The sequence below is a fragment of the Sander lucioperca genome, chromosome 12, assembly GCF_008315115.2.
Source record: "Sander lucioperca isolate FBNREF2018 chromosome 12, SLUC_FBN_1.2, whole genome shotgun sequence".
NCBI lineage: Eukaryota > Metazoa > Chordata > Actinopteri > Perciformes > Percidae > Sander > Sander lucioperca.
Window position 1 is genome coordinate 27,811,543 of NC_050184.1, and position 13,731 is coordinate 27,825,273.

Below are 13,731 nucleotides of genomic sequence, written 5' to 3' on the forward strand. Positions count from 1 at the left end.
CCTACATGTATTAAACGTTATAGGTAATAGTTATCAAAATATCAAAAATAAAATAGTGGATTTTAAAGTCAATCTCACAAATAAATGTTACTACAGCCTTTACATATTAAAATAAAGGGTTATGTTTTTGTAAATCAGCATTTAAATTAAAAAAGGGTTCTCCCCATTCAATTGTTAATTTGCCAATGATTATTTATATGGCACTCTGGGACACAAGACCAGGTGGTACACTAAGTGATAGCTGTTGTAACGTCTCAATGTAGATCAGCAAAAAGATTCCACTGTGTTCATTAACATGTTCACAACATACTACAGAAAACAGGCTCATTGGCCTTTAAGTAATACTATATTAATAACCCGAATAAGTGCTGCTTGTCCTATGTACGAATGAATTTTGCTCCTACTCCAACACTGTGTTATGTAGTTAATTATGGAAGCAAAGAGATACATACATACATACATACATACTAGGGGTGTGCAAAAAAATCGATTCACATTCGAATTGCGATTTAAGCTCTACCGATTCAAAATCGATTCATAGAATTCCAAAAATCGATTCATATTTTTTAATAAAAAAAAATAAAATTTAGTTTTTTTTAATCGAGAATCGTTTTTTAATCGAAAATTGATTTTGAATCGACTCTTGAGCCTGAAAATCGATATTGAATCGTGACATTTTCTGAATCGTGCACCCCTAATACATACATACCTTACGTGCTTACAAAAGGTCGTAAGGATTTGAATCGCCATCAACTGAATGCCTGATTTAATCACCACGTAATACTTAATGTTGAAAATGAAATAAAACTGAATTTTTAGCAGAGATATTTGACTTAATTTATGTGGTTTGAATGCCCCTCTTTTAAGTTCAAGTTGCAATTTTAGGATTTTGATATTTCTTCTTCATATTGATAGAGCTCCACTACACTCCTTCCTATAGACAATAGAGCAGTTGGCCTCAGTGAAACATTCTTTATGCTGCTGCCTCTAATGCTTTCCCGACAGATGTAGTATAAGTATCTCAGTGTATTTATTAAGTAGCATCTCTTTAAAGTGAAGCAGCAGCCAGTTTTCAAATTATTGTGACCATTGCTGGGAATTTCTCTATCAGTCACATGATTTATCTTGGCTCCGAGTTCCCTTTTGTATCAGAGCTCAGAGCTGTTTAAAATCACTACAACTGCCAACACAGCACTCTGCTGACAACACACAGCAGACCTACAGTCACTTACATCTCTCACCCTGTTAATATGCCACACCATGACACAAGTGCCTGGCTGTTTAAAATGTTGTGTGTTACATGGCTTGGTAGGTTTCATTATCATTAATAATGAAAAAGCCACTGAACTTGGCACAGGCGCTATAAATAAACAAGCCATGCTCCCAAAGGATTGCTTCGCACTGGTTTGATAAAAGTTTGAGTGTGTGTGTGTTTGGAGAATGATTGGCCCTGTCGGTGATGAGGGGATTATTCTCATACGCACGCCGTGGCTAATGAGAGAGAAGTAACAACATGGCAGTGTTTAATTGGTCTGCTGTTCTGTTATCTGAAGGGATGGCTTGATTCAGATGTGATTGGAACCTGGGTGAGATAGGCAAGCAGGCAGGCGCTCAGCCTCAGTGACCTGCTTTTATTGGATTGTTCTTCAGTGAATGTCTGATGATAAGATGTTCTCCCGCTCGCTGATGCACTTTTGTGCTGCACTCCTTCATAAACCCAGTAGCAGCACACAACAAAAGCCTACAGCGGAGGTGTAGTCCGACACTTTATTGCACCAATTGCAATAAGAGTGCAGGATGAAATTGCTCTTGTCTGCCGGTAAACAGTTTTTGAAAGTCTATTTATGCTCTTGTTATTTATACCTATTTAGTTGTGCCCAGTGAACTCGTGTATTGTGATGGATGGCAGCTGAGAAACAGAGTCTAATTGAAATTTGAAATTTGACATTGTATTGCTTGGAGTGATGTATCCATGACTGTGGGAGCTCTGAGTGTTGCACATTCTGTCTTTTTTTTATTGAACATGTTTGTTCAGATGCATATAAAGGCCAGAGAACTGCAGTATAGTGAGTTACTGGAGGTATTCTGGCGGAAAGTCTCGGCGGGTTCTGCAGCTTTTATTTCCCTGTAATTCTCCACAGAGAGTTGGGGAAACAGAGAGGCAGGGATTTTACTGTAAAGCCTCTCTCCCCATTATTTTAGAGATGACAATGAAGAGAATAAAGCTTTGCTGGGCTGTTGTTGTGGAGGTCAAAACCTCTCTCAAAGCTTGTCTCAAAATAACACCAGTAATCAAAGTGTTTCCAATCAATTTAAGCATTAATTCAGGCCATATGGTTGTTGCATGTGATGTAAAAGTATTGTGTGATCATTTACAAAGCAGAACAAAATGCCAAAGGAATTAATATAAATGGGAGCAAAGAGACTGCACTCTTGCAACTTCTTTAGCTTCTAACAGATGAGGCATTCGCTGAAATAGCGATGGAGCTGCAATTTTCTATCTGCAGGCAGGACATTTTTCTAAAACAGCACAATGTATGGACTGAACTGTGTTTAATTCACACAGAAATCTAACCTTAAAAAAGAGCCGGTCGGTCCTCTGATGCACTGACAGTACATGTCAGGGGCAGTTGAACTGATATTTGTCTGCAGGGAGGAGAGATGACTGTGTTGGGTTTCAGGGCTGGTCTAGTGCAGTCTCTCCCCCCTCAGCCGGTGCTCTCCGCAGGGACCACACAAACCTATCGTCTTCTCTTGTCTCCTTCGCCAGCTCTCGTTGCCATGGAGAGTGATGCTCAACTTGGATGGGTAGGACACCGAGTCTGCTTGTCTTTGTCCTTGACTGAGTAGACTGTATTTCAGGCCTTAATCAGGCATTGTTCTGAAAACACTTCCCTCCATAGGATTTAAACAAAGCATGTGAGTGTGCAGTGTATGGTGATAGAAAGCAAAGACAATGAAGGACATGGTTTTTGAGTCTGACAACATCTCTCCCGCGGTGGAAAAATACTGCCATTTTGTTATGAATTGTTGATGTTTGTGCATCAGTCATTGCACTGACAGCTCTGAAACAAGGTCTGAGTGTTTGACTCTGCAGTGCTATCACAGTAACTAATAGAAGACAGGAGAATACATTCAGACTAATTCAAGGTTCACAGCTCCCAACTCCACCAGAGCCAAGACATTAGCATTTCTTAAATTAATTATTAATTATACCGAAACAGCAGCAAATGGCAGCAGCCATGACACAATTAACCATTGCTATTACTCAGGGCCTCAGTGCATTTTCATACAGATGGATTTTTCAGATGGAGTACAATCTGTGTTTAAGAATGAAGGATGCTTATATTTTTTGCTGCAAATGCTTTTACAAAATGCATTGTTGTGAATTAAAGGAGCAAATCAAGTCTCACGGAATGTCATTTGGCATATGGTTTTATTTGACTGGACAATTAGCAATTATTCATTCAACATATGTACATGCCTAAATCAAATTATGCTATGGCTATCATTATAGGCTTGATGGCTTTCTGTACGGAGCCAGATGTTGCTTTATTTTTTTTGATGAAGACCTCATCCCCAGAGAGAGATGGGTAGGCTGTTGGTTCTTGAGTGAAAATTGAATGCCTGAGAAATGTGCCTGGCCTGTCTGAGACAACCTGCCCAGCTCAGTGAAAACCTTAACAAACAATAGATGAGAGAGAAACACCTCCGTAGAAATGGTATCCCGTGAAAGGAGATGAGAAATGCCTGAACAATGATCAGTATAGAGGACAAAACTGCTTTAACTGCAGTACACCAAGCACAAACTTTGAAGTTGTGCAGACACTTCAAAAAACCTACCCCATGCAACCTCATCTTTTTCTTTGATCAACCAGGTTGTTTTGTTTTTCCCGTTTCTTTTCTTTTCTTTCCATTTCTATCTTTATGTAAGTTGTACTAATTATGCTGTGTTAATACATGAAGTGCAATGTTAGTACATCAAAAAAGCAGGCTTTAAGTACATTAATCATGAGTGCACATGGAAGTATAGTTGGATAACTGCAATTAAGTGCAAGTTAGTGTACCTTTTGTACTAGGACTTTGTAGAAAAAGGTCACGCAAACCTAATAGTTTATTAAAAACATAATTTGAAATAATATTTTAAAAAGGCAATGCAAATTTCTCTAGTTAACTTCAAGTAGAAATTATGTTTTTTCTGATCTGTAGGATGTCACATAAATGCACCATATGTAGGCCATACCACAATAATGGATCAAACCCACATGTGTTATTCACTGTAATAAGGTACCGGCACGCATCTCAAGCAAATTTCAAGTCTTGGAAATGTATGGAAGTTACCTGTGGGCAGGAAACATAATTAGACATATAAAAAACTTCAAAAGTAGTCATCAATAATATAAACTCTACATTATATGAGTTGCAGTCAATAGGCCAATGCACACTGATCTGTTCTTTTTAAGTTGAATATTTTAATGCTTCACAAGCTCAACTCAGCTTTGCTTTGATGTGGCATTATTAATATTGTGTGTTGTGGTGTATACTCTAATAATACTGTGTGGTTAGTGATTTGAAAGTAAAAAACAATCATGTTTCGGACCCTTTGACGTCATTTTTCCTTTAAAGACTGCACTTTTAGAGGACGTTACAATACAGAATTACCAAGTGCGCTGCTACATTACACTAAGAGTCTGTGAAAAATGAAGTACACAGAGGTAAAAACATGAAAGTCACAAACCCCCAGTGGAAAATGCCTGAGGGGAAAATGGATGATTTTAATGCAGCACAGTCATATAACATTTAAAGGTTATTTTTACATCCGCCCTTCTATGTCAACAGTCTGAGATGTGTGTTTTGTTTGTCCCTCTGTAGGAGACATGCTTCCCTACCTGTCGAAATAACAGAGAATCCTGGGAGGTTAGTGTCTGCAGGCCGCAGACGAGTCATCCCCTGCCGCAAATGGAAGTCTGCTTCCTTTGGGTACAGTAAGATGCTACTTTTATGACTGTGTTTTATGTGCTTAATGTTTGCCCCATATGTACCACAGCACCACTTTCCACCACTGTGACACAGAAGTATTTTTCTTGTCTTACTCTTGCCTTGTTAATGTCTAAAAGTCATCGCAGTTCATATCGATGCTCTCGTGGTTAGCCTTTCTGTGGCAGATATATTGGTCTTGACAGCTTGACAACGTTGCTGTGTCCTAATATTTGAATCTTTGCAGCTGTTCTCCAGTCATCAGCTTTTTATGACACAGCAGTTTCATTGCTGCAATGTTGTTTTCCTGATGTGCACAAGGAACTTCAGTGGCCAAATGCACTGTAGGAGATCATTAGGCTTAGTCTTAATGAAATATGATCCCTGCGTATATGAGCCTTCATCGCTGCTCACCCATTAGCTTGTGCTGAGCTCGGAGCCTCCGTAAAAACAAGGAGAGATGAGCGCAGACAGTCGCATCAGTGGGACAGACTTAGGGGGCTTCAAAAGGCTGGAGAGAGTTTCAGAAAATACCTCCTGGTGCCGTGTGCTTCATCATCAAAAAGCAATGTGCGCCTAATCCACAGCCCACTTGTGGCTCATGTGCAGCCCAAAAATAAATCCCAGTGCATAGTGGGAACATGTTCTATTTTTAAGGAGCAGTGTTCAGACATTTTCTGATGAGTAGGAACATCTGTGGGTTGTTTTTAGACTATGGTAACGCTGCAGAAATGAGGAATTTGCCATGTTGTGCTCTCTCTGATTGTCCCAGTGTGATTGTTGCTCTGTAATTTTCAAGCACAGCTAAAAGCTAATAGGTTAAATGGATCATGACTGTAAACAAGATGATAGCTGTGATCAGGGGTTGATTGTTTTCCTCTCCAGCTCAGCAGCATTGTTTGCTAACACAGACACACTGTAATCAACAACCCCTAATTACCAAATGATGACAGTCAAATACCTTTTGACTTTACTGATATTTCAGATGGTTGCTTTATTACTGTTCACAGTATAATCGTTCTCCATTGAAGCAGTGGGGCTGTGTGAGGCTCTCGGTGAGTGATTGATCTTTGTGTTTATGTGGCATTGGAAGGAAGTGGAAAATGAATTGTTATGCCATTTGTGAGCTGCAGTACCATGCCCTGCAGTATGCTGAATCACTCCACTTGTTTTAGATGTTTTCAGTGAGCATATTGGAAAAGTTTAAAGAAAACTTTAATTATAGGAAGTGTTTGTAGTTGTAGCATTATTTAGCAGAATAATGTTGCAAAAAAAGGTCATTTGCATTTAGCTGTTGCAGCCCAGTTACTTTAAGCCTGTGTTGTTTTCAGACTTTTATCTGATGTGGCCGTCTCAAAGTTTCAGTAATTCCTACATACTTTAGAGTTAAAGAAGGTAAGAGGAATTAATGGGACAACTTTAGTGTTGAAGCAGTGTTCACAGAGACTTGCTCCATCAACATGCTCAATGCCAGAGCTGGGGCGATCTCTGGGGACGACCAATCACGTTCAGAGCAGGCAGAGTGGCTGCTAGACTGTAATAGAAGAAACATAACCCAGGGATTCATTTGAATTGTTGCTTCTGCTGTATGTTTTTTCTTTACCTCTCTTTCTTTGTTTGTACTCCTCATATTACTCTGTACCTGTTCTTTCATGCTGTCTGCCTCTCTTTTCTCTATCTCCTGCCCCGGCAAAAAGCAATCGCATGCATTTGATCAGATATAGAGCTAGACAGGCAATGTAATAGCTTAGATGTGATAGCTTATTTCCTCAAATATTTGTGCATATTTGAGGTCAATGTAGTTAACTAATGATGCACTTGTTGGACTGCTGGTTATGACGATTCTGCCACTAAGCCTGCTGAGATGATCAGCAGAAAGAGTGTTGAATGAAATACATTTTAAAACTACAACAATAAGCCCACAAACTGTTGATTGTGTTCACTTTACCAGAGTGTGATAGCCAGCTCATCTAAATGCTTGGAGTACAAAGGGAAACTTGTTTTTACCAGGTTTTGGTTACGAAATGTAAAAAAAAAAAAAAAAAAAAACATAATGAAAAAATGTACATCACTAGTTGTGGGAGCCAACAGTACAAAACTCAAAGCTATTTAATTTAAAATACACAGAAAAGCAAAAACTTCATATTTGAGAAGCTGAAATCTGCAAATATTACTTTCTGCTTGAATAAACAACAGTAACTACTACTGAATTATCAAAATTGTTGCACATTAAATAAAATAAAATCTTTTAATCCACGAATTTATTCACAGACTAATTGTTTCAAATCACCAAATTGCGTGTGTTTTCTTAAAAAAAAAAAAAAAAAAAATCTCTATTTGCCCCAATGGCATCACTGGTCTAGATGGTAATGGAATAAATGCTTCAATTAAAAAACATTTTAAGCGGAAAGTAGGCAACACAGTAACAGAATATGGGTTAATATTTCTTCAGCACTGTCTAGTTTTACAGTTTAATCTGAGTTCAGTCTGAGTTTGAGAGAGACTCAAACTCTCTCTATCTCCACTATACTCTTTGTGTCCGCATGCGGAAGTACAATCTGTAGTTCGAGCGACAGCCCTCGATGTAGCGGTTTTGAGCTGGAAGATGAGCACAGCAAGATGGAAAGAAGTTTGCCATAGTACATTTACACATACTACCCCCATTATTACGATAAAAAACTGGTTGAAAATCGGCAAAGTATCGCTTTAATGTCTTCACATTCCTAACTTGCCTGCACTGCTCACTGGCACAGTCAACCAGCAGCTGGTAATAAAACCTGGGCCTGCAGACACCAGAGCAGAGGGGGAGGAATTATAGTGAAATTAAATGTAAAGCATAAAAGAGCTAAATGTTAAAACAGGGAAACTGTATTCATAAAATGAAAGAAGGTAAATTACTTTAAGAGATGAATTATAAATTGAATAGTTCCAAGTTTCCATTAGCTGCAGAAATGGCTCAACTGCCAATATACTGTAAGTAAAAGAGGTGAAAATGGCTTCTTGATCTGCTATGCTTTATTAAACTTAATTTGAATTTAGCAAGTACAGCCGCAAAGTACAGAAAGCATAGTTTATGCTGATAAATAGTAAAAAATCCAAGTCGGACAAAAACATTTACATTCTGCTACAGTTTCAATGCATTTTCGACCAGACAAAGCCATAATTGCTTGCAGTTCATTATGTAAACCGCCAAATTTTGCTCTAAGCCAGCCAGACTGATATATCGGCCAATATAAGCTTATTGCGAATATATTGGTATTGTAGTATTGGCGCTAAAGAAATTGTTTGTTCACCATGAGAGCAATGACACGTTGATTGTTCAACATCAAAACTTTACTATCACTCAAGCTTTTTAATTGATTAATTGTTTCAGTTTTAAAATACTACTACAAAATAAAAAAAATCAAACCTACAAAAAGGGGCAGACTGATATTCCTTGATTCCAGGTTGCAAAGGCTGTAAGCTTTAGAGCAACCCAACTCTTCTTTTTGGGATGTATTTCCCCACATACTGCACACAACGTCAACATTACTACAATTGATTATGAAGTCTGTGAAGTTCCTTTTGTGTCCCACCTTTTCAGTCACCATTATTTCCAATTGTTCTCTTCTGTAACGATCTCTCCCACTTATATGTTCTCCCCTCCTGCTGTAGGGGGCCATAATAAAAGGAAACCCATTGTGGAAAATATCCCCTTTTGTGGCCACTGTAATGTACTCTCCTGCTCGTATTGTCATCCCGTGACTGATTGTGTGAGAGCTGAAAGCAGGAAGTGTGTTTTATGTTAGGTTTAGAAAGTTTAAAGTGGAGCAGTCAGCCAGGCCAATAGGGATGCAGGATTGCAGCTTATTGTGAGAGGGGATAATTGGTCCGTATGGTTTACTGAGGGGAGAAGAGTCTGAACTATCTGAACTCATGTGGCTGCAACTTGAAAGGAAACGGTACAACAGCAGCGTGTTATATATTATATGACCAGGTCAGACGTAGGAATATAGATGACCTCGTCAATAGAGGAGAAATCTACTTCCTCTGTGGCAGATCCTCAGTACCATGATGAAAAAAGCATATTTTAACTGATTTGGGGTATTGCCTGTGCAGTAGCTGCTGTATTCATTGCCTGCAGCTGCTTTCTAGTTTAGTCCTGTCCAGAGTTAAGACCTCGCTGCACCCATCAAGCCCAGCTCAAGGCAGAATGAATGCTTTTAAATACCCAAGATGCTCCTCTATTCCTTTTTCCTTACTTAACGCCTCTCTTTTGAATCCTTTTTCTCTTTCCAGATATTCTTTTTTTTCTTCCACTCAATCAAAAAACCATCTGCTTCTCTGTATTTTTTCACCCTCTCTGACTCTGTTTGTCTATCTGTGCCTCTCTCTCTTTCTGTCTCCTTAATTAAGGAAACACATCTGACTTGATGAATAGATACAGATGGGGGCTTTTACAGAGGTAAACATAAGGCTGGCTGGTCATGGTGAAGTGTAAATCTTTTTCTGCAAGAATTTCCCTCTTAAAGTTCCCATAGCATTACCAAAAGGTCGTAAAAACGCTGCTAATACTGCACTGCTCCATTTATGTGTGGTCTGGGTTCTGATTTGGCATCAGGAGCTCCATTTCATGTATAAATAATGCAGATGCTTTATGATATTCATTATGGTGAATGACCATTTCAGAACAGAACCTGTGATTATCTCCAAGCCCTCTAATAATACCCTTGCAGAGTCTATTGATTCCTGGGATTAGCTTGCCTTCATGGGATCACAGACCCCCAGTCTGCCTGCTGCAAACAGCCAGTGTGTCATTTGCTGAAGGTTGGAGGCAGGAAGGCAGCTCATGAGGCTGTTATCTAGCTGCAGGGGTCAATATGGTGGACAAGTGACACATGCAGTAGAAATTGAGAAGCATTACCATATGTAGGTCCATGAACCCGGCATTGCTGTTGTGTTATTCGACTGCTGCCTTCCTCCTCTCTATAAGGCCTTGACAATATCTAAGGTCATTTGGAAAGGGCTTAACGACACATTAAACATTTATTGTATGTGGCAGCAAACAGTCCTTGGGAAATGAAGGAGCAGTTGTTGTGTACAAGAGTTAGTGTCTGTTTAAAAAAAGCAGCGATGAAAGTGGCTTCTGCATCCTATAAAATTCAGCCAGTTGTATGAATTCTTTCTTTATTATCCTTTTTTATTTACTGCTGTTAGTATTGTAAAGTTTTGATTTCACCAGATTGGAAATCACAACTGCACAATGATTTAATAGGCCTATGAAACAGAGAGCCCACTTCCGTAATGTGTTTGAACTCTTGGGAAAACTCTCGGTTTGTCTTTGAAGTACCCAGCTTCTGTTTCGTCATCACATTCTCTAAGAGTTAATTACAGGCTCCTTGCTGCGCTGTGAAGCGGGATCACTGGAAACACACAGTTTTGATTCTGAACTGCATACTGCCATGTGGCTTATGATAAGTTGCTTTGACGCTAAATAACAGAGAAAAATGTGCCTTTCACTTCACTGATATTGCTGATGATCCTTTTGGCCGACAGAGAATTGTGTGTGTGTGTGTGTGTGTCTGTGTGTCTTCATTGTTTTGCATTCGGACAGCCATGCCACACATAAAAATTGTTTTGAAGGATCATGACACAATACAATAAAGGATGGCCAGCATTCAGTTGTGAGAGTGTTGGCTGTGTTTCACATGTATTTGAGTCCCTCCCTGTGCTATTTAAAGACTGTAGATAGATGTAAATTGATGCTGTACCAAAATGATAATCTGATATTGAGTCCACAACTGCAAATGTTTGTGTACAAATATTAAAACATAAAATGTACTTACTTTGAAGTTAGTTAAAACTCGTATAGTCACAGTGATTGAAAATGTTTTTTATAATAGATAAAATTGAAAAAAGTACAGCTGAAACGAGGATGAGTCAGTTAGTTTAATGAGAGACAATTAATTGCCAGAGGTTTTGATAATCAATTCATTATTAGTCATTTATAAAGCAGAAACTACCAAACATTTGCTGTTCTCTTCTAAAATATGCAAATGTACTGCTTTTCTCTCTTTAATGTAATTTTAAACTGAATATAGTTGTGTTTGGGAAACAAAACAAGCATTTTAAAAAGTTCTGGGAAAATGTGATTTGCATTTTAATTAAAAAATAAAAATAATTATCCTTTACACAAGAGTACATCACATTAGCTATGTAAAAGACAATATACTGTACACTCATGCATTTTGTGCATTTATACCTATGTAAATAAAATACATGTGATGATACATTCTGATCATTGTTCAAGGACCTGCTTGTGTGGTGACTTGCGAAGACGTCACCCGACATATTGTTTTCTTTAGACAATTCTCTGTTCAGTTTGTACTGTGCTTTGTCAAAGGTGAGAGCTGTGAATCAGTGTGGAAGCACAAGATTACCTTGTCTTTGTCTTAAGCCATAATAACGAAAATGTCCTATCAATCCAACAAGCATACATCCCGTTACAACCTTAAACCCATAATCACATATCAGCCAGCAGCCACTCTCAGTAATTGACCGTGACATTATCCGTGATATGGTCACGAGTGACTGAAGACATAGTACACTTGTGAATTATTAATTACTATTCTTTTCAGCAGATGGAAAAGAAAAAAAAATGATTGTCTTGAAATCTGCAATCTGTATGCATGAAAAAGCAGCTTCATTAAAAGATTTTTTTTTTTATTATAAATCAGAAAGGCAGGAGTTTGTGTGTCAGTCAAGGTTGAACAAGCACAATGTGCCTGGAGTAAATGCATCTTTTCAGCAGTAATGAAAAGACACCCACCTGTCTGGAGACAGTGCACAGGTGTTATATTTCTTGACAAAATCATGTGTGACAGTGTGATTTTGAAAGCCTCTAGGTGATACAAGCTCAACCGATGCACCTCCTTGAGGCCAGTTTCTCAACCAATGCTTTGCTTTTTACTGTATTACACATTTTTACTTTCCCTGGTAAATTAGATGTAGTGAGAGATTAGTGATACTGTGTGAGTCTCTCACATAGCTTATCTTTTCATCAGCTCCATGCCACAGTAATATCAGGCAAAAGGGCCTCTGTGCGCTCCAGATATATCCCCCAGTCTGATAGAAGGCATTTGCAATTCCATAGCTCTGTATCGCCGCTCGGATCGAGCAGATGGAGGGCTGGCAGGGATGAGGTGAGGGTGCGAGGAGTAGCACACTTTTCCCCCGGAAATAAGACTGGAGAGCGTGATCGCTTGTTCTCAGCTGCTTTTTTTCAACTCTGATACTCAAGAAGAGGGATTTGTTTCTGTATGTGCATTGAGATATTAACAAGATGCTGCCACTGCTGAATTGTGTGTGGGGTGATATCTCCAGCGAGTGAAGAGCAGAAAGTATAGATGACCGAGAGATTAGATTGTGAGAATACATTTTTACTTTATTTATTTATTTATTTTTTTTAAGGGCCATGATAAAGTATTAATGAGACATGCAAAAGCAGCACATGATCAAAGAGCTCTGGACTATTATGCCATTGTTTGTGTGATAATATATTTTGCTTATGATACTTTTTTTTTTTTTTTACTTAAGTAAGATTTAAATACAGGACTTTTACTTGTAATAGCCCTGAGTACTTCTTCCACCTCTGGAAATATCAGCCGCGTTAGTGTTAGTGCTGCTACAGCTTCACATCAGTATTACTGACACCAGCTTATCGAGAAGCAAACACTTCTGCGGTGGCAGCAAAGACCTTCAGCAGAGGCCTGAGGGGTCAAGCTATGGCTCTGTCTTTACTTCACAGTTGGAGCAGAGAGACAGCTCTTTGTCTGGCCTGCTATGAAAAGCTTGTCTGTCTTCTGCCTCTGATGTTCTCAGGCTTAAGTCCAAGTCAGTGACAGAAGGAGCCTTTGCACAGTGCCGTGCCCTCTGCCAGAGAGCTACAGAGAGGCTGAGCTGTGTTGTTACATGGAAAAAACAGCAGGGAAAACTCCAGCGTAGGATGGTAGAGGTCACTATCTCAGGGGAGTTCAGTTTTTCCAGCTGTTGACACTAATTGAAATGGTTAGGAACATGTTTTGTGGAACGAAAAGTTAATCAAAACTGAACACAACATTGCTGAAATAACTGTTGGTAACATGGGCTGTGGTGTTTTTCATTTTAACTATAAGTTGTTGGAATAAAATGCACAAACAGTACATTACACTAATTCCTGGGATTTAGTGCACGGTCATCTTCTGTCTTACTTAAAAATGTTTGTTGAGTCCACATATGTTTGATTAATGTTGCTAAATGAAGCATGTAACATGTGCTTTTTTCTTACTTGGTCTGTCACATGTGGCCCAACAATAACCCTCCTGATGACATTATGGCACCGGTCACATCAGGCTGCCGTTGTTAATGCAGAGGAGGTGATGCGCTGCCATCTTGTGGTGTGCAGCTCGTAGTGCTGTGTTGAATGTTGGTTGTCTCCCACTTGTCTCTCTATAACTTTCTCTCTCTCTTTTACTGATGTGTTTGAAGTGGGCTGAAGTCCCATGAGAGGGGAGACTGGACCCCTGCAGAGCAGCTCAGCTGAGGACAAAATAATGTTTCCCACTGTTAGGCACAGACACTTGCAGTACTGCTGTTCTATATTGTGCAGACTCATACACAACGCAGGACAATGAACATACAGTTTGTCTTGTTAAAGATTTAAAACATCCAAGAGGATGCTAGCCTCCCTAAAAAGAGAATGCAGAATGCACTTTGATGGCAACAAAGTGCTGCATC

The 13,731-nt window shown here is 39.0% G+C and overlaps 1 protein-coding gene across 3 annotated transcripts in view; it reads left to right on the top strand.

Moving 5' to 3' along the window:
- The window catches only part of LOC116062059 (IQ motif and SEC7 domain-containing protein 1-like), an 89,770-nt gene that overhangs the window by 23,822 nt on the left and 52,217 nt on the right, over positions 1-13,731 (top strand). For all 3 annotated transcript variants that reach the window (XM_031316547.2, XM_031316548.2, XM_031316539.2), the window contains exon 3: positions 4,873-4,980. In XM_031316547.2, coding sequence (XP_031172407.1) covers positions 4,873-4,980 — 108 coding nt within the window. The remainder of the gene's footprint in view (positions 1-4,872; positions 4,981-13,731) is intronic.